Source organism: Lynx rufus, unplaced genomic scaffold, assembly GCF_022079265.1.
Source record: "Lynx rufus isolate CCGP_SWC_20201006 ecotype Redwood Valley unplaced genomic scaffold, mLynRuf1.p SCAF_13, whole genome shotgun sequence".
Classification (NCBI taxonomy): Eukaryota; Metazoa; Chordata; class Mammalia; order Carnivora; family Felidae; genus Lynx; species Lynx rufus.
In genome coordinates, this window is record NW_025814827.1 from 23,248,560 (window position 1) to 23,270,157 (window position 21,598).

A 21,598-nucleotide genomic window follows, 5' to 3' on the forward strand; every position below is an offset into this window, starting at 1 on the left:
AAATATTGTGCATGGGGAAAGAAGGCTGTCGTTGGATTTCCTCCTAGAGAGAGGATCACTTGAGTTATCAAAAAAGATTTACCAGTGTTCATTAGCTCATTGCATTTTGTGCTGAATAAGCTCTTTTGTAAATTACATAATTTTGCTCAAAAAAAAACAAAACAAACAAACAAACAAAAAACCCTGAGCTGGGCTAGGCCCATCTTCCAGATTTTCTTCCTTCCAAAGAAATTATTTGCCAAATTCAGTGACAGTTTGGTAGTTATTTTCATCTCTTACAAGAACTGCTATATGAAGAGTAGATGTCCAGACTTATCTTTGGAGCAAGTTCAAGTTTAGTGTTCTCTTGTTCTCAGTGCAGGACTGACAACTCATAGTAACTATTCTTGCTTGATGTGTTTGTCTGGACCCATGCTCGCTGCATTGTTAGCTGCCAGTGACCCAGCTCAGTAGTCTTTTTCTTTCTCTTGGAAACTAAGCACATGTACATTTGGGTTCTTCCCCCCTTTCCTTCTTTTGTGTCTCTATTTTTTTCTTAACTTTTATTTTCTCCCTTGTCCCTGGCTCTTTTCTCTACTGACTTCTTATCTTTCTTTCACTAATTATTCTCCCCCAGCCTCAGGTCTGGGATTTCATTCATTTTCTTCTAAGTCTATTTGCTTGGTGTAACCAACTCAGCACCTATCATTTCTTCCTTACTCTCCTGCTTTGGACAGGGACAACTATCTTTTCTTCTTAAAGGAATGTATATCTCTTGTATCCTTGATGCTAACTCTTTTTCTTCTCTATTAACTATTTCTGATTGTCAATTTTCATTTCTCCGTTTACTTTTTTCTTGCATATATGTTACCTTGTCAATAAAGCCTTCGCAGCCCACCTTATCTAAATCATAAACCCTTTTCCCCTTCTAAGTTTCCGTGTTCTTTCTCTGTTTAATTTTTCTCTTTTTTTCCTTTTTACTATCTAACCTGTAATATTTATTTTTTCTTAACTTGTTAATTGTTTGAGTTTCCTACTAGAATATAAGGTCTGTGAGGGTAAAGATTTGTCTTTTTTTGTTTACTGTTATAAACCTAGCACTCAGAAAAGACTTGGGACATACTTGGAACTGAATAAATATTTGTAGAATGAAGGGCTTCATTAATTTAAAATATACTTACTATAAAATTTAAGGAAACAAAAAAAAGGTGTTTAAAAACGAAAAATATATACATGTAATTCACTACTGAAAAAAACCAGTATTATGTTCACATATCCTATATGTGTGTATATGTGAGAAAGTATAAATAGATATGAAATTAGAATTAGTCTGTTGATAGTTTTGTGTCATGTTTTCCTATTACTTTTAATATTCTTTATAAACATGATTTGTAGTGGTAGCACAAATGTCTACCATGTCTGTTATAGGGATGTAAGAAAATATTTAGCTACTCTTCCTTGATTATATAGTTTGTTTCTGCTTTTCACTACTGTGAATAATATGATAAACATCTTTATGAAAAAAAACCTCTTTGCTTAAATCTCTGGTTATTTCATTTGGATAAATTTCTAAAAGTGTAATTTTCAATTTAAAATACTATGAAAATATTTATGTTTCTTTTAACATTGCCATGGTTTTTATCTTTAATAACCTAGGCCAGTTTTTAAATGGTGTTTTAGTTAGGTCTGGGTATATTGTGTTCAGAGGCAAAGGCTGTGATATATTTCGATCTTTAACAATTTGTTAGTTCAATATTAACTCAAGTTGAAATTTGTGTTAACTGTGATTCTCGCTTTACCAAGTTTGATATGTCCATTAGTGTACCACTGACTTCTTCTTTTGCTTTTTTTACCCCTCCCCTAGGTATAGTCCTTGTAGCTATAAATCCTTATGAACAGCTGCCTATTTATGGAGAAGATATTATTAATGCATATAGTGGTCAGAATATGGGTGATATGGATCCACATATCTTTGCAGTAGCTGAAGAAGCTTACAAGCAAATGGCCAGGTTGGTGGGAGCTCTATTTCTTTTTTCATGACTCTTACTAGATGTGATAATTTCTTCTTTGCTGAGTCACAGATATTTTAAAACACAGTTAAGAGCAACTGGTAAATTATTATTAAATAAACAGACTTGACTATTTCAGATGGCCTGCATTATTATTAAAATAACTTCTTATTTATAAAAGAACATCCAATTTTTAAAAACTGACTTTGGGGAGTGCCTGGGTGGCTCAGTCGGTGAAGGGTCCAACTCTTGGTTTTGACTCAGGTCATGATCTCATGGTTCGTGAATTCGAGCCCTGCATCAGGCTCCACACTGACAGTGCAGAGTCTGCTTGGGATTCTTTCTCTCCCTCTCTCTCTCTCTGCCCTTCCCCTGTTCCTGTGCATGTGCTCTCTCTTTCTCTCTCTCTCAAAATAAATAAATAAACTTAAAAAAAACCTGCCTTTGGAATTTCCTCATGATCCTGTGACTATGTGCAAAGACAGATATTATATTTACAGAAGAGCGGATCAAGGGTTGGTGGTAATAAGTGATGGGTTCACTATGATTCAACTAATGAGTGGCAGAACAGAAATAAAAGGGCTGGGGCGCCTGGGTGGCTCAGTCGGTTGAGCGTCCGACTTCAGCCCAGGTCATGATCTCGCGGTCTGTGGGTTCGAGCTCCGCATCGGGCTCTGTGCTGACAGCTCGGAGCCCGGAGCCTGTTTCAGATTCTGTGTCTCCCTCTCTCTCTGACCCTCCCCTGTTCATGCTCTGTCTCTCTCTGTCTCAAAAATAAATAAACATTAAAAAAAAAAAAAGAAATAAAAGGGCTAAGGACAAGAAGAAATCTGTATCTTAGAGAATTAAATCTCAAGGAAACTGAATTTAACATTAGTATTATGTTCTAGTGTCCAGTGATCCTGAACAGCATCAGTAAAATGTCTTTGATGTTAATCGTGGAACCCTAACACTATGACAGTAGAAAACCAGAGGAAAAAGCTACTTTCAGGACTAGATTAGACTCTTAATAATGTGATGTAATACAAAACTATGGAGGTATAGAAGAGTATATATTCAATTCATATCTCCCGTCTTCAGGTAAGAACCAGCATATATCCTCAAGCAATTTATGAAGTGGAGAAAAAACTAATACTGCAGAGGTTTTATTTTCTCCTTTCCAAACGGGGAGAGTGTTTGTACATACTTGGACTAGCATGTGACAGAATTTTAGAATTATTTCATTGACAGAGTCCATAGAAGTCATTATGCCCTTTTATTAATAAATTATTATTATTTCTAATAATAGCTATTAAGTACTCTGTCTTTGCAACATACTGTTTAATTGCCTTCAATTTTTTAAGTAATTTTATCCTCACAGCAACCTTCTGAAGTTAGTATTATTATTAATCTTCATTTTACAAATGAGAAAATATAAGCAATAAGAAGTTACTTAACTTTCTTAAGGCCACATAACTAGGAACACTAGCTTTCAAATTCCATTAGTCTAACACTGTGAAATATTATCATATTAAATACAAAATGACTAACTATAGTTTTGTACTATATAACATGGTGTATTATACCAGATTCTGTTATAAAATAGGAACTAGTATCAAAAGTGTAAGAAATGTTACTTTTTGAGGCTTTTAAATTCCATCTATCAGCATAATTTCCCCCTAAAATTAGAAAAACCCACCAATATTCGATGTGTATAATCCTGGAGCATTGCAATACAAGTGAGCACGGCACAAGTACAGCCAGAGAACTATCAGGCAGAGAGGGAATTGCATGGAGTGCTAGGCCCTAAAAATTATCTCTGAAAAATGTTATGCTGCTCATAGAAAATTATATGACTTCTTTGAAAATACTAATCTGAAAAATACTGATATGAAAGTCTGGTTCTCCGCATCTTTGTCACAGGAAATTCAAAAATAGTGTTAGATTTGTCTGAATATTTCTGGCTTTTCAACCCTAGATTTACTTTGGTTTCCTAACATTTCTTCCCTGATGATTCCCCTGTGACTCAGTCAATGTGATTTCTTTACTATAGGTTTGCTGGTTTCTTTTCCTTTTGCTTAGTTTTGTTTTTTAGGCAGTTTTAAAATACGCTTCAGTTATGATTTTATGTTCACCATTTATAAATATATTTATAAGTCTGTACACAGAAAATGTGCTACAGCAGCTAAATAGACCACGTCTCTTAGGCTTATAGTTGGAGATAGATATTGCAGGATCGTTTCTTGGCATTTTTTCCTTACCAAGTGATGAGGTGCCATGTTTACCAGATGTGAATCCTGGAGTTTCACATTTCCAGTACTCTTAGAGGCCCCTTATATCTTCAGGGAAGTTAGAGACACTTGTTCAGTAGACCTTTACTGAACACCATCCAGACACTGTCCTGGGCATAGGGGACACAACAGCAAACAAATGAGACAAAATAGACAAAAGTTTTTACCCTCATGAAGTGAGGCAGAAGATACACAGTTTTTCACATATTAATAAGTACTATCCTGGAAAATAAAGTTAGGAAAGTAGGTAAGGAATGCCAGGTAGGCAAGAGGGCATATGTAGTAGTTTCAGGGAAAGCCTCATTGTAAAGCTGCCCTCTCTGGTTTTTTTTGCAAACTTAGAAAAACCTTAAACTTACAAAGAGGTTGGAAAAATAGTACACAGAGGTACTGATTTCCTTACCCTCACATTTCCTCCCATGTTAACATGTTATGTAACCATTGTAAATAATTGAAACCAGGAAATGTACATTGTATAATACTGTTAAGTAATCTAAAAACCTTGTTCACTGTTTATCATTTCCCCTCCAATGCCCTTTTTCTGGTCTAGGATTCAATCTAGAATCATACATAGTACCTTGTGTTTCTCCTTAGGTTCCTCCAATCTAGAACTATCCATTAATCCTCTTTTCTTTCATGATTTTGACACTTTTGAAGAATGCATACTGGCCAACTATCTTGTAGGCTCTGAGGACACAGCAGTAGAAAAATTAGGCAAAATAGACTCCAAAAATTCTTACCCTCCTGAAAGTTTGAGTTTTTTTCCTGATTGAGTAATTGAGGCTAGCCACACATTTTGGACAGTCATATCACAGAAGTGATGTGCCCTTCATCATATAGAGGAGATATAAGATACTGATTCCTGGGGATACTAACATTGATCACTTAGTTAAGGCAGTATCTACCAGATTTCTCTATTTTAATTACTATTTTAAACTTTGAAATTAATAAGTGTGTTATGGGAAAATACTTTGAGACCATGTAAATATCCTGTTTTTCATCATACTTTCACTTACTAATTTTAACATCCATTGATGATTCTTGACTGCAACAATTTTTACTGTGGTGTTGGTCAAGTGGTCATTTGCTATTTTCTACTGTAAGGAAGAGCTGTTACTTTCCCCCATTTATTTAGTATTTATTTTTTATTTCTATCAGTATGGACTCATGGATATTTATTTTAGTCTATGGATTATCACTATTTATTTTGTTCAAACTCTATCAGATTTTGTTCAAACTCTATCAGATTTATTTTGTTGAAACTTTGGAGCTCTTTTCAAGTGTACTTTCAACAGCCCTTTATTATGTTTTGATCATTTTCTTACATTTTAGCAACATGTGGCTCATTTTCTGATTTCCTTACCCCAACCCTAGAATCAGCTATTTAATTTCTTCAGGGAGCTCTGGTTTCTTTTTTGGAGGAATGGTACTTAGAAACAAAGATCTTTCTGCTAGGAATGCTCATTACTATTGGGGCATCATCTTTAAGCCCAGTTCACAGAGCTAGGAAATAAAGGTTTTCCCATAGCCTTACCAACAGGATGTGTTGTCATACTTTTAAAATTTTGCCACACTGACAGGTGATAAATGGTATCCCAGTGTTGTATTAATTTGCCTTTCTCTAAATATAAAAGTTACACATTTTTACACACACACACACACACACACACACACACACACCGATACATGTCTGTATATATTATTGTGTCTATTTGTATATATATTAAAAAAACTTGAGTTCATATTGATACATCCAATTCCAGTTCAACACCACAGTTTTTATTTTTGCTTTCTCTTTTTCCTTCATTTATCTCCTTTCTTTGGTCTTTAGAAACCTGGTCTCCTTATCCTGTATGTATGTGTATACACACACACACACATACACACACATATACATATATATATATGTATATTTCTTTGCTCAATCCTAGAATGTTCATAAAGTAGTAAAGTAGTTCTAAAAATATTATCCCATACTCCCGTCAGAAGCAAATTTACCATTCAAGTACAATATTTGTGTCCAATTCATTTTGTCTTTAGCCTTATGGTATATAAAGTACTGATTTCCAAAGTTACTTAGGTTAGTTCTTTATCTTACTCACTTTATTAGTTTATTCAACCACTTTCCCATATGTGGTCATTTAGATTGTTTTCAACATTTTAAATTCAACAACATTTAAACAATGCTGTAATAACCTGGTGCATATGTATTTATGTATTTTTGGAAATGTAGCTTAAGGTAGGTTGCTAAACGTGACATTGCTAGGTCAAAAGGTAGGTTTAAATGTAGTTTAGTAGGTATTTCCAGATTCCCTCTAGAAGGGTTATACGGGTTTTTATTTCTGCCAAAAATGTTCAAGAATGCCTGCTTCCCCATAGCCTCATCAACAAAAAATATGTAGTTTTTCTTTGCAGTTCTTCACTATCCAGTGGTATCTCAAGGTTGTTTATATTTGTATTTCTTTAAATATGAGTGAATTTGAACATCTTTTTGTATGTTTAAAAGCCATTTTATCAATGTGTTTGTGTCTTTGTTTATGCAGTGAACTGTCCATTTATGTCTTTTCAGTTTTTCGGTTGTGTGTTTAGTCCTTTGGTCCTCAATTTTAAGAGTTAAAAAATACATTAGGGATATTAGCTCTTTGTGGTATATATTGTAAATATCCCCCCTCCATTTATAAGTTTTCTTTTGATTTTATTTGTGCTGTTTTTTTTCCATGCAAAATTATCAATCTTTTATTTTATTACTAGAGATTTTGAGTCAGTATTAAAAACCTTTCTCTAGGGGTGCCTGGGTGGCTCAATCAGTTAAGTGTCTAACTCTTGATTTCAGCTTAGGTCATGATCTCATGGCTCATGGGTTCGAGCCCTGATCAGGTTCTGTGCTGACATGGAGGAACCTGCTTGGGATTCTCTCTCCTCTCTCTGCTCTCTCTCTCTCTCTCTCAAAATAAATAAATAAACTTAAAAAAAAAAAAAACAACACCCAACGCCTTTTCCTATACCAGGGTAAAAGAGGAATTTATCCATGTTTTCTTCTTTGTATTGTTTTATAATGTACCTTTAGGTCCCTGATCCCATTGAAGTTTATTCTTTTGTATTATATGAGATATGGATCTAAATTTATCTTTTTTCCAAATGCTTACCTAGTTACCCCAGCAGCACTTATTAAGAAACCTATTTTGCCCCAGTTATTTCAGATGTCACTTGTCATATCCTTGGTTTTCTCATGTTTTGGGGTCAATATCTTGGCTCGGTTCTTTTCACCTCCCTTTATGTCTTCATGTCCTAGTACCACACTGGTTTTTTTGTTTTTTTATGTTTATTTTTGAGAGAGGGATAGAGAGAGAGAGAGAGAGCAAGCGAGCAAATGGGGGAGGGGCAGAGAGAGAGAGAGAGAGACAGAGGATGTGAAGCAGGCTCTGTGCTGACAGCAGAGACCCTGAAGTGGAGCTCAAACTCATGAACCGCAAGATCATGACACTTTAACTGAGTGAGCTACCCAGGTGCCCCCTCACTCTGTTATTCATTCATTCATTCATTCATTCATTTATTTAAAATATGAAATTTATTGTCAGATTGGTTTCCATACAACACCCAGTGCTCATCCCAACAGGTGCCCTCAGTGCCTATCACCCACTTTCCCCTCACATTGTTTTAATTATAGTGGCTTTGTAGTATTTTTTTTAATGTTTGGTACCATTAAACCCTCTCATAGTTTGTCTTTTTCATTATTTTCCTAGCTATCTTTAGGTGTTTGTTTTTCCATAGAGACTTTGATATCAACTTACCTAACTCCATAAAAACTTAAGCTCTCTTTTGAGTAATAAAATGAAAGAAAGGGGGCGCCTGGATGGCTCAGGTGGTTAAGCATCTGTTGATTTTGGCTCAGATCATGATCTCATGGTTTGTGAGTTCGAGCCCTGTGTCGGGCTCTATGCTGACAGCTCAGAGCCTGGAGCCTGCTTGGGTTCTTTCTCGCCTTCTCTTTCTGCCCCTCCCCCATTCATGTTCTCTGTCTCTCTCAAAACAAATAAATAAAACTTAAAAAAAAAATAACATGAAGGAAAGGATAAAGCAAGTCATTCACATATCTGGGGAAGAATATTCCAAGCAGAAAAATCATCAACTGCAAGGATCCTACCAAGAGGTGTGGGCTGTCATAGCAAATTTGACTTATCTGAGTGTGGGTTTTGAACAGAGGAATGGCCTCATCTTGCAGCTATGATAAAAATTAACCATAAATTGCTGCCAAAAATACATATCCTAAATCTAATCAGGAAGAAACACCAGAAAAACTAAAAATGAGGAGCATTGTACAAAATAACTATAGATACCCTTCAAAATTATGAAGGTCAGAGAAGTCCAGGAAAGGCTGAGGAAGCATTTAGATTAAAAGTGATGAACAATACATGCAGTTAAATGCAGTGAATATTCTGAATTGAATCTGTGATGATGGAAAGGTAAGGTAAACTGTAGAGAACATTGCTGGATGGTTGATAAAATTGGAATATAGATATCTGTGAAATAAATAATATTACTATGTCACTGTTACATTTCCTGATTTTGATTACTATAGATGTATAAAAGCATGTCACTGTTCTTAAGAAATATAGTACTCTAAATTATGTAGGAGCCATCATGTCTGTAACCTACTCTTGAATATTTCAGAAAATATAAGAGAAATAGAGAGGTTAATAAAACAAACAGGCAAAACCTAAACAATTGGTGAATCTGAGTAAAGCATATATGGGAGTTCATTTTACTAGTTTTGTAATTTTCTGTGAGTTTGAAATCAGTGGGGGAAAAAAAACCAGTTTGAAATCATATCAAGACTAGTTAGAAAACAAAAGCAAAAATTAAAAAAAGAGTTGGTAGTAGGACAAGGGTAGAATCCAAGAGACTAGTTAGGAGGTTTTTATATTGATCCAATTAAGAAATAATAATCCAGTTGAAGAGTATATTAATGAAGATGGTAAGAGTGGATGGATGGATTCTGGATATATTTTTAAGATAGAATGGACAAAGGCTTGCTTATGTGAGGGTATGAAAGAAAAAGAGGAGTCAGGGATGGAGGCAAGGTATTTGGTCTGAGCACCAGAAAGTGGAAGCTGCCATTTACTGAGATGGAAGAGATTGAAGGAAGAGCAGGTTTTGTATGTGGGGTGGAAGGGAGGGAGGAGGAAGGGTTAGAGTTTCATTTTAGGTATCTGTTGTCAAAACAAAACTGATACAAATGATTCTTCCCCAGTAGGCATATGTCCAATGACAATAGCAATAACCAGGATCCTTGCCTCAGGACTCCTTTCTAAGCTTTTATAGAGAGCAGTGCCCTCCTAGAATACCTTCATAGTCTAGCCTCTTACTTTTAATAGTCCCTTTGACTTACAGAGGAGATGTGCAAGTGTCAGTGGGCTGCTGTGTCTGTTTTTCTTCTCATGTTCTTGTTTCCCATTCTTGCCAGTCTTTTCTCATGCTGCCACTGATTGCTCTTTGGTAACTAAATGACAGTAAATTTTCCTTAACACATAATTTTTTTCTTTTATTTCCTTAAAACCAGGCAATATTGATCAATTTGGTTTATTTTCTTTCCATTGTAAAAGGTAAATAAACTTTTTTGACTAAGTTTCATTTATAGGTTTTCTTTTTTTAAAAAATATTTTGAGAGAGAAAGAGTGTGCATGCAAGGCAGGGGTGGGGAGGGGGGGCCTGGTCAGAGGCAGAAAGAGCAAGAAACAGAGGATCCAAAGCAGGTTTTGCACTTGTGAGCACAAAGCCAAATTCAGGGCTCAGGCTCACAAACCGAGTTCATAAAGTCCTGGACTGAGGTCAGAAATTTTACTGACTGAGCCACCCAGGCAACCCTGGGTTTTCTTGACATAAATTAGTTTATATGCATAACCTTGGTATAATGAAAAAGAGCTCTGTACTAATCACACATGCATCAATAAATAACCATGTAAGGTTCAATCTCCTCATCTGCCTTAGTCTCAGTTTTATTACCTATAAAATGGAGCAATTTCACTGGATGGTTTACCTTGACACTTATATAGTATTCTGTGGTATGCGTTTGTTACCTTGTTGTTTCATGGAGACTAATACATAAGCATTTTGCTCTTCCTAGTAGAGAGCAGACTATGGTAAGGAGTTGTGTAGTAAAGCAGAAGGAGCATGGTATAGACTTTGTTCTTGGAAACCAGGAGGTGTGGTATGTGACATTCATAGAGCTCTGTTCTAAACTTGGATAAGCCATCTAACCTCTCTGTGTTATTTTCCCCAATAAGGAAAAAAAAATACCTGTTGTGCTTACTTCAAAGGTAAAAAGTATATTAGATGATAAACATAAAAGCACTTTGAATAGCATAACATAGAGACTTAATGAATCACTATGTTGTACACCTGAAACTAATGTAACATTCTATGTCAACTATACTTCAGTTAAAAATTTTAATAAGTATTTAAGTATAGGCTGTTACTATCATCAGTCCTCATCATTATGAAGTCTTAGGTCTATATTCTCTTTTCATTTACTTTAGCCTCTCATCTGGTTATATTCTTTTAAAAAATTTTTTTAAAAATGTATTTTTAGTTTTTGAGAGAGAGAGAGAGAGAGAGAGAGCATGTGTGTGCATGTGTGTACAAGCAAGGAAGGGGAAGAGAGAGGGGTTGGGGGGAGGGAATCCCAAGCAGGCTCCATGCCCATTGTGGACCCCAACTTGGGGCTTGATCTCATGACCATGAAATGCAACCTGAGCCGAAATCAAGAGTCAGATGCTTAACCAACTGAGCCACCCAGGCACCGCCCCCCTTTTTTTGTTAATTGTTTTTTTTAATTATTTTTTTTATTTTTATTTTTTAGAGAAAGTGTGTGCAAGTAGGGGAGAATGGTAGAGGGAGAAAGAGAAAATCTTAAGCAGGCTTTACGTTCAGCTCATAGCCTGTCATGGGACTTGATCCCATGACCCTGGGATCATGACCTGAACTGAAATCAGGAGTCAGACACTCAACCAACTGAGCTCAACCAACCCAGGCACCCTATTACTCTTGATTATTTATTGCTAGGCCTTTTCTTAGGGTGGCTCCTTCTTTCATTTGGCTAGGCACTTTTTCTTTTTAATATTTTTTTTCAACGTTTATTTATTTTTGAGAGATGGAGAGAGACAGAGTAAGATTGGGAAGGGGCAGAGAGAGAGGGAGACACAGAATCTGAAGTAGGCTCCAGACTGTGAGCTGTCAGTACAGAGCCCGACATGGGGCTCAAACCCACGAACTGTGAGATCATGACCTGAGCTGAAGTTGGACACTTAACTGATTGAGCCACCCAGGGGCCCCTAGGCAGTTTTTCTGAAGGCTTCTCTGTCCTGAGTTTCATTGGCCTGCTATTATAGATTATAAAATCTCTCCTCTTACCAACTGTGACTCTGCTGCCCTGTGGTACCAAGTATCCTATTTATGTAAATAGACTTGAAGTAATATATGCTACCTGGTAAGGAACTTTAGGTATGATATATAAAGGTAGATTAACTTGTATTAAGAGCTACCAGGTTTAGATGTCTGCTGTGCAAGCATGGGAGCAGACATCATCACCCCTGCCTTACAGGTGAGGAAACTGAGGAAAATAACTTGTTCAGGCTGTCAGCCTAATAAATAGAATCTAGGAGCTGGTATTTGGTTCTAGCTTTGAGACTCCAAAACCTTTCTTCTTTGTCATTTTCTTATTTTCAATTACACTCCCCTATTCTAATACATTTACTCCCTCAAATTAACGTTGCATACATAAATTTTGCATGTTTTATTCAGCTTAGAATTTCCTTCTCCATGCTCCTGTTTCTGCCCGATTTTTATGTATTCTTCATGATCCCACTCAAGTTTTACTTTGAGACTACCTCAGCTCCTTGTATATGACTGTTCTTCAGGATTCTTGAAAAATTTGGCACTTAGTGGGTACTAGCTGCCCCGTAAAGTTGTAGAAGCATTAAAATACAGTAAGTATGAGTCTATAAAAGTTATAAATATATGTAACTGGCTATTTCTGTTAAGACACCTTTATATTAAGGCTCTGTAGTGATGGAACAGAGAATTCAATTTGACATGAGAGGATCTGATAGCAGTGTGACCAGTTTCTCAGGAATTGAATGACCTTAATTGTCTCTCTGACTCTCTAAAGCACAGCTTTCACCAGTGTGCCGGCACATTCTATTGATAGATTGATTGATTGTGCAAGCAGGGGAAGGGCAGAGAGAGAGAGAGAGAGAGAGAGAGAGAGAGAGAGAGAGAGAGAATCCCAAGCAGGCCCTGTGCTGCCAGCATGGAGCCTGATTCAGGGCTGAAACTCACAAACCGTGAGATCATGACCTGAGCCAAAACCAAGAGTCAGATGCTCAACCAAGCCACCCAAGGTGCCCAATAGTTTATTTTTGCTTTTGTTTCCTTTGCCTTGGGGCACTTGTCTAGTAAGAAGTTGCTGTGGCCAAGGTCAAACTGGTTGCTGCCTATTTTCTTCTATAGGATTTTGATGGTTTCCTGTCTTACACTTAGGTCTTTCATCCATTTTGAGTTTATTTTTGTGTATGGCGAAAAAGGGGTCCTGGTTCATTCTTCTGCATGTCACTGTCCAGTTTTCCCAGCACCATTTGCTAAAGAGACTGTCTTTTTTCCATTGGATATTCTTTCCTGCTTTGTCGAAGATTAGTTGGCCATACATTTTTGGGTCCATTTCTGGGTTATCTGTTCAGTTCCACTGATCTGTTTTTGTGCCACTACTATACTGTCTTGATGATTACAACTTTGTAATACAGCTTGAAGTCCAGAATTGTGATGCCTCCAGCTTTGGTTTTCTTTTTCAACATTATTTTGGCTACTTAGAGTCTTTTCTGGTCCATACAAATTTTAGAATTGTTTGTTCTAGCTCTGTGAAGAATGCTGGTGTTATTTTGACAGGGATTACATTGAATGTGTAGATTGCTTTGAATAGTATCAACATTTTAACAATACTTATTCTCCCAATCAATGAACATGGAATGTTTTTTCATTTCTTTGTGTCTTCTTCAGTTTCTTTCATAAGCTTTCTATAGTTTTTAGCATACAGATCTTTGACCTCTTTGGTTAGTTTTATTCCTAGGTATTTTGTGGGTTTTGGTGCAGTTGTAAATGGGATCGATTCCTTGATTTCTCTTTCTAGTGCTTCATTATTGGTGTATAGAAATGCAACTGATAGCTGTACGTTGATTTTATATCCTGTGATTTTGCTGAATTCATATTATCAGTTCTAGGAGTTTTTTGGTGGAGTCTTGGGTTTTCCACATAGAGTATCATATCATCTGCGAAGAGTGAAAATTTGACTTCTTCCTTGCCAGTTTGGATGTCTTTTATTTCTTTGTGTTGTCTGATTGCTGAGGCTAGGACTTGTGGTGAGAATGGACATTTTGGTTGCGTTCTTTTTGTTTGTTTGTTTAATTTTTAATTTTTTATTGCTTATTTATCTTTGAGAGAGAGAGAGAGAGAGAGAGAGAGAATGCACCAGCAGAGGAGGGGCAGAAAGAGAGGGAGGCACAGGATTCAAACCAGGCTCCAGGCTCTGAGCTGTCAGCACAGAGCCCAATGTGGGGCTTGAACTCATGAGCCGTGAGATCATGACCTGAGCCAAAGTCGGATACTTAACTGACTGCGCCACCCAGGCACCCCTTCCCTGTTGTGTTTTTGAGCTTAGGGGGAAAGCTCTCAGTTTTTCCCCATTGAGGATGATATTAGCTGTGAGTCTTTTGTATATGTCCTTTATGATCTTGAGGTATGTTCCCTCTATCCCTACTTACTTGGAGGTTTTTATCAAGAAGGGGTGCTGTATTTTGTCAAATGCTTTCTCTGCATCTATTGAGAGGATCTTGTGGTTTTTATCCTTTCTTTTATTAATGTGATCTGTCACATTGATTTGCGGATATTGAACCAAGCCTGCATCCCAGGAATAAACCCCACTTGATTGTGGTGAATAATTCTTTTAATGTATTGTTGGATTTGGTTTGCTAGTATCTTGTTGAAAATTTTTACATCCATGTTCATCAGGGAAATTGGTCTGTAGTTCTCCTTTTTACTGGGGTCTTTGTCTGGTTTTAGAATCAATATAATGCTGGCTGAAGCCACATCTTTAAGTCATCACAGTAAAAAACATGGCTTTGGAAGAAAGCCTTATATCACGTGAACATAATATTTTCTCTTTTCAACAAGTGATTAAATAAGAAACAATTAGATTGATTGCCTGCAAAAAAGTAAACCTCTAGATTTTGTTTAATGCAAACATGTTTACTTATAAGCTAAAAATTAGATGCAGGTGCTTGTACACTTACCTAAAGTAAATGGCAACACCCAGTGGATGGCTATCAGAGAGTCAACATCAACATGGGTGGATATATTAAGTTGTGTTCCGCATGAGTCAGGTCTGAGGTTGGCATTACTTAGCTGAGTCATGAATGACCAGGATGTGAATGAGAAGTATGCTCATTAAATTTGCAGAGAAGAGGTTGATGGTCTTAGAAGATATGAATAGTATTCAATATGACCATGATGAACTAGAGAGATTACATTTTTTAAAGGGTAAAGTTCAGAAGGAAAATCTATAAAAGAATACACCTGATATAAAATTAAAACTTAATAGATACAAGAAAAGGTTGGGGTGACCAAATAGATACAGGTATAAAGACTAGATAGATATAGATACTGAAAACCAAAGAAGGAAAATGGACTGCGATGTAACTCTTCTCTTTCATTAACCCAGAGTGGCTATTCTATTCTTGAATAATTTTTCCCCTGAGATTTCAGGTGTCTCTATATAATTTAATTCCCATTGCCTTCTTCCTATACAACCTAGTTTTTCCTAATCATGTAAAAGTCAATTAAGGCATCACCTTTTCAAGAAAGTATTTCCTGACATCATCTTCTTACATCTCCCACCAATTTCATATCCTTCCTCCCTTGTTTCATATTCTCCTGGATAGACCTCTTTTCTAGCAATTACTTCCCTATATTTTAACTATACTTTCAATAAGTACAATTCTCTCTCAATAAACAATGGCCCCAGAGTCTTTTATCTTCATAAAATGATTGGCACATTGTGGCTGTTCATTACATGTTTTTTGAATAAATGAATGAAACAGTATTTTTAGGTGGGGGCTTTTAGTTCACATTAGAGCCCCTGCAACCACCATTGATAAAACAGGTCAGAAGAGCTTACCTCCAAGACACCCAGTACCCAGGTATTTGGTATTACTGTAGAGGCCCTTGAGAGAACTGGCCAAGCCGGAAATCATAAATCTTTGGTTCATGCAGCCTTAAGATGGTCCAGATTGATCTGTCCTTGATGAAGAGTGGAGAATCTCTGTTCTTTAACTTGGTTTTGTCTGGCTTTTGAAGTGATATCTATATCCTACAAGTAGAAAGAAGGTTCTTGTAATATAAGGACAAGAGTACTTGAAGCATTATAAATACTGACTGATCAGATAGTCAAAATTTCAAAGAACTATAAATTATTATTTACACATATATAACCATTTAAAGCTCACAGCTCAAATGAATAGAAAAGGGTAGCCTATGATATTCACCTTGAACCATAAATTTTTAAAAATTTTTTATTTATTTTATTCAAGTATAAATAACACAGTGTTATACTAGTTTCACATTTACAATATAATGATTCAGTAATTCTATACATTATTCACTTTTCATCACGATAAGTGGACTCTTAATCCCCTTCACCTATTTCACTCATCCTCCCACCCACCTCCCTTTTGGCAACCACCAATTTGTTCTCTGTATTTAAAAATCTGTTTTCTTTTGGCTTTTTTCCTTTGTTCATTTATTTTGTTTCTTAAATTCCACATGTGAATGACATTATGGTATTTGTCTTTCTCTGACTGACTTATTTAACTTAGCATAATATCTTCTAGGTCCATCCATATTGTTGCACATGGTAAGACCTCTGTCTTTTTTATGGCTGAATAACATTCCATTGTGTAAATATACCACATCTTTATCCATTTATCTATGGATGGATACTTGGGTTGCTTCCATATATTGGCTATTGTAAATAATGCTGTAGTAAACATAGGAGTATCTTTATCTCTATCTATCTATATTTTCAAATTAGTGTTTTCGTAGGTTTTTTTGGGGGGGGGGCTAAATATCTAGTAGTGAAATTACTGGATCATAGATAGGGTGATTCTATGTTAAAATTTTTGAGGAACCTCATAGTGTCTTTCACAGTGACTTCACCAGCTTGCATTCCCACCAACAGTGCATGAGCGTTCCTTTTTCTCCACATCTTTGCCAACATTTGTTGTTTCTTCTCTTTTTGCTTTTAGCCATCTGACAGGTGTGAAGTGATATCTCATTGTAGTTTTGATTTGCATTTCCCTGATGATGACTGATGACGAGCATCTTTTCATGTGTCTGTTTGCCATCTCTATGTCTTTTTTAGAAAAATGTCTATTCATGGCTTCTGCCTATTTTTAAATTGGATTATTTGGGGGTTTTTGGTATTGAGTTGTATAAGTTCTTTAAATAGTTTGGATGTTAACCCCCTTATTGGATATGTCATTTGCAAATCTCTTCTCTTATTCAGTAGGTTGCCTTTTTTGTTTTATTGTGCAAAAACTTTTTATTTTGATAAATAAAAATAGTTTAGGGCACCTTGATGGCACAGTCGGTTAAGCCTCTGACTCTTGATTTCAGCTCAGATCATGATCTCACAGTTCATGAGCCCCACATTGGGCTATACGCTGTTAGTGCAGAGTCTGCTTGGGTTTTTCTCTCTGCCCCTGTCCCACTTGCACACACACTCTCTCTTTTTCTCAAAATAAATAAATACACATTAAAAAAATAGTTTCATTTTGCTTTTGTTTCCCTTACCAAAGGAGACAGACATATCTAGAAAAATGTTTTCTACAGCTGCTGTCAAAGACCTTACTGCCTATGTTTTCTTCTAGGAATTAAGGTTTTATGTCTTTAATCCATTTTGCATTTATTTTTGTGCATGGTCTAAGCAAGCGTGAACCATAAAATATTTGTCCCTGATGGTTTTGTCTGTTTTCTCCTCATCTCTGTCATACTTTTCCTGTTTTTCCTTTTGTGTGTCTTTATTATGTGTTAACCTTCTCTCATCTGTGTCTCTGCTTGACTCCCCACTTCTACCTATCTCGCTCTTGTTCTATCTTTTGGGCATTTCTTCGTATGGCCACATAAAACTGAAAAACATTTTAAAAACTTTATTGTACCTACAAATTTCTACTTCCTGTGTTTAATTTAAAAGCATTTAATTGCATTGCCCGGGTAGGTCAATTGGTCGAATGTCTAACTCTTGATTTCGGCTCAGGTCATGATCTCATGGTTTTGTGAGATTGAGCTCCACGTTGGGCTCTGCACTGGCAGCATGGAAACTGCTTGGGATTCTCTCTCTCCCTTTCTCTCTGCCTCTCCTGCACTTGCACTCTTTCTCTCTCAAAATAAATAAATAAACATTTATAAATAATAAAAGCAGGTGAATTGATTATTTTACATTTTTCCTCATTGTAGCCCTTTTTTGATTTTGGCCATCTTAAATCCAGGGATCCTCCAGAGAAGAAATGTTGCTCATTTCAAATATGGCCACTCAAGACCATCTGAGTGTCTATAGGCCTGTCCTTTCCCAACTATTCTGGGTCCTAAGAGTTTACCTTGGCTAGAGTGCAGGCTGTAGACCACCCAAGATTTGAAAAATCCACTCCAGAGTTAGACTTTTAGATTATAGTACTTTAGAATTTGAGAAGGACTTTGGGTACTATTTAATCTTAAAGATGAGAAAACTGTGACCCATAGAGGTCATGCAATTGTTCTAAGCTATGTACCTGGTAAATGACAGATCTAAAATTAGAACCTGGATGCAAAGGAGCTTATATAATGAAAGAGTGGTGCTTATTTATATATTGGAATGCTCTACTAACCTTGGTAAAAAAGGGAAGCCTGCCAAAAAGTCAGGGAAATATAAAAGAAATAATAAAATCCCTTAAAAAATTTTAAAAACTATTGATCATATGGATCCAGGATCCTATATCCTGGAAAAGAAAATGTATATGGCATGTGCTTTATATCAGTGCATATATGTATGTATTTGTCCAAATCTCTGTTCATTTGAATAGTTTTTGATCTTATCATCTTTAATATTTTTCTTCTTCCCCAGATTATAGGAAAGGGCTATTTCACATGAACTTTTAGATTTTTGATATAACATTTTGATATTAAGACTTGGAAGTAGCCTTTTAAACGCAGTACAGTTTAGAATAGCAGTTCCCATTAATAATTTCGTCAGACTTGTGGAAGCCTCCTCACCTTGTTTGCTCTTGGAAGGAGTGCTGTCACACAGGCACAGTGACAGAACTGATCATGCAGAAATTACAAAGAGATAATTTTTCCACTCATACTGTAGAAGGGAATCCAAAAACTATTGATACTATGCCTTGATTAATGTATCGAAAAAAGGTGAATTCTGGGGACATTTTAAATGACTAAAAGAAAGTGCACTGGCACCAAAATGAGAACTGTTTTATTAGATGATTTATTTTGAAATCAGCCATGAATCAACAGAGGCAATGGGAGTATTCAGTTCCATCTGTAAATTCAAATAAAAAGAAAGATGATGAGATGATGAGTATGAGATTCCATGATGTGTCATAAAAATGGGGATTACATGCAAGGTTGTACTATACAAATTAAACATTCCTTAGTGTGTCACCTTGATCCTCCTGATTTTCCCCACAATATGGGAGTCTGGGTGTTAGGAATAGGCTGCTATCTGTCCTGGTAATGTGATGTAAGTGTGCATACTCAGGCCTGAACTGCGTACTCCTACTGTATTTTTCAAGGTCTATAAAATAAGAGAGTTAGCCTCATTTCTCAAAAGAAAAAGAAACTTTTCCTCAGAAAAGTCCTAAATTTCTACTTTGAAAATTTATTGCCAAGTACTGTGGATTCTATCACTTTGGTGTCTCTGAAACCCATCTACCTCTCTCAGTCAGGACCACCACAACCTTTACTCACACTTTGATAATTTTACATCTGGACACCCTGCTGCCCATAGTCCATATTGCTGCCAGAGTGATTTTTACTAATTAGATTGTGTTATTTTCTGTGTAAAACCCTATAATGGCACTCCATCATTTTTAGGTAAACTTCAGATTCCTTAACCTCTCATGTAAGAACTTTGTGATCATGTTCTTGGTCATTTCTGCAACCTTATCTGTCATAACTCCATGTTCCAGCCAAATTGAATTATAACTTCTCATTATAATTATAACTTCTCATGCTTCTGAGCTTTTATTTTGTTGTCTCTTTTCCCTGGTATGTTTCCTTTCTGACTTCCTCGTCCCTTGCTTTTTCCTAGTTATGATTCTAGACCTTGTTCTGGTATCTTCTCTAGGGAGCCTTCCCTGATCACCTCTTCCTCCTTTCAGTGCCCCATCACAAGTATTATAATCTTGAATTACTAGGTCTCTCATTCCTGTTAGACCATTCACCACTGAGGACACGGATCCCAGCTTATTTAATTTGTATCCCTAGTATTTAGCACAATGTTTGGCATGTAGTAGGTGTTTGATAGGTGTAGTAGGTATATTTGTTGGATAAATAAGTCTCCTTTTAAAGATAAAAAGATCATCTTCTGTAGTAGAATAACCTCCCCATCTTGTGGCCTTGTAGGATAGTCCCACTAAAAATCTTTGATATCATCCTGATCCTGTCCCTTTGCAAATTAAGGGCACAAATGATACCACGTTTATGTACTTGTTCTGTTATTTTGATAAAAAGCTGGTTGCAGGTTCCATCTTAGGAAGTACAATTTCCTACTTCTGTCCTAGTAGAAATTGTAGTCTAAACAGAAAGATTTATTCTTAGGCTAGGTTGCTCATTGAAGTTTTATTTACTTATAATCAATACACATTTATTGAGTTTCTGTGATGTGTCGGGCTCTGGATTAGGTGCTGGATATTAAAGATAAAGATGATCTAGGTCTTTATCCTCAAAGAAATGATAGTCTTATGAGCAAGTGTATCAGAGTTTTTGAGTCATTGTGTGGGTGAATTAAAGAGGTAATAGTAGTTTTTGAGTTGTGACATATTTGAACAAATCACCAACAAATAAATGAAGCGTTTCTTCTCTACTAATGAGGACACTTTCAGCAGAAGCTGGAGTTCGTGGGAGACATTACTTTAAGGACTGTTAAATACTAGACAATTTATAATTTTAATAGGATTTTCTTTTAAATTCCTTTGCTGTGGCTCCTTTCTCTTCTGAGGTGATTGACAACAGTACTGTAGTATACTAGAATTATTATCCAGAAATTAAATAATGTGTTTGAGACATGTACACACAAAAAATTCAGAGACCCTCTATTACAGGTTCACCTCAGATGTGATGTTCTCTGATTCGATGCTTTATATCTTCTTCCCCCTCTCTGTTCATTACTAGTTTATGAGTAGTTATTTTTTTTAAGTTTGTTTGTTTGTTTGTTTGTTTATTTATTTATTTAGAGATAGAATGCACATGTGTGTAGGGGAAGGTCAGAGAGAGAGAGAGAGAGAGAGAGAGAGAGAGAGAGAGAGAGAGAATCCCAAGCAGGCTCTGCACTGTTAGCACAGAGCCCATTGTGGGGCTCAAACTCACAAACCTGTGAGATAGTGACCTGAGCCAAAATCAAGAGTCAAATGCTTAACTGACTGAGCCACCCAGATGCCCCTGTAAGTAGTTACTTTTATTAGGAAATATCATTCTTATGTTCCTTCCCACATTGCTGGACATATGAACCAGGAGAAATTCACCATGGCTCTTTGATGAGAGCACAGAGGAAATAATGTTAATAACATTCAGGAGTGGGCAGCACTGACAGTTACTCTTCTTTGTTTTACAGAGATGAACGAAATCAGTCCATCATCGTAAGTGGAGAGTCTGGGGCAGGAAAAACAGTTTCAGCTAAGTATGCCATGCGATACTTTGCAACTGTAAGTGGTTCTGCCAGTGAAGCCAATGTTGAGGAAAAGGTCTTGGCCTCCAACCCCATTATGGAGGTAAGACAGCAGCAGCCTTGACCTTGTTACTATATTTTCTTAAGAAACATGCCCAAAAAATTGAAACAGCACATGTAAGAAAGTTGAGGATGTCCTGGCCACTAAAAGTAGGAAAATACTTTTCCACATATCAGTAAGAAGATACCTCAGAAAAGTAAAAAGTCAGTAAGGTAGACATTTGAGTAAAGCCCAGCTATGGAGGCATTTACTTTATTCCATAATCCTGCACTTTTAACCTACCTTTGAATTGTTGCCTCTA

General features: G+C 36.3%; 1 protein-coding gene across 5 annotated transcripts in view; it reads left to right on the top strand.

The window, feature by feature from the left end:
• The window catches only part of MYO5A (myosin VA), a 188,904-nt gene that overhangs the window by 66,526 nt on the left and 100,780 nt on the right, over window positions 1–21,598 (top strand). For all 5 annotated transcript variants that reach the window (XM_047075091.1, XM_047075093.1, XM_047075094.1 and 2 more), the window contains exons 4-5: window positions 1,844–1,988; window positions 21,183–21,339. In XM_047075091.1, the coding sequence (XP_046931047.1) occupies window positions 1,844–1,988; window positions 21,183–21,339 (302 nt within the window). The remainder of the gene's footprint in view (window positions 1–1,843; window positions 1,989–21,182; window positions 21,340–21,598) is intronic.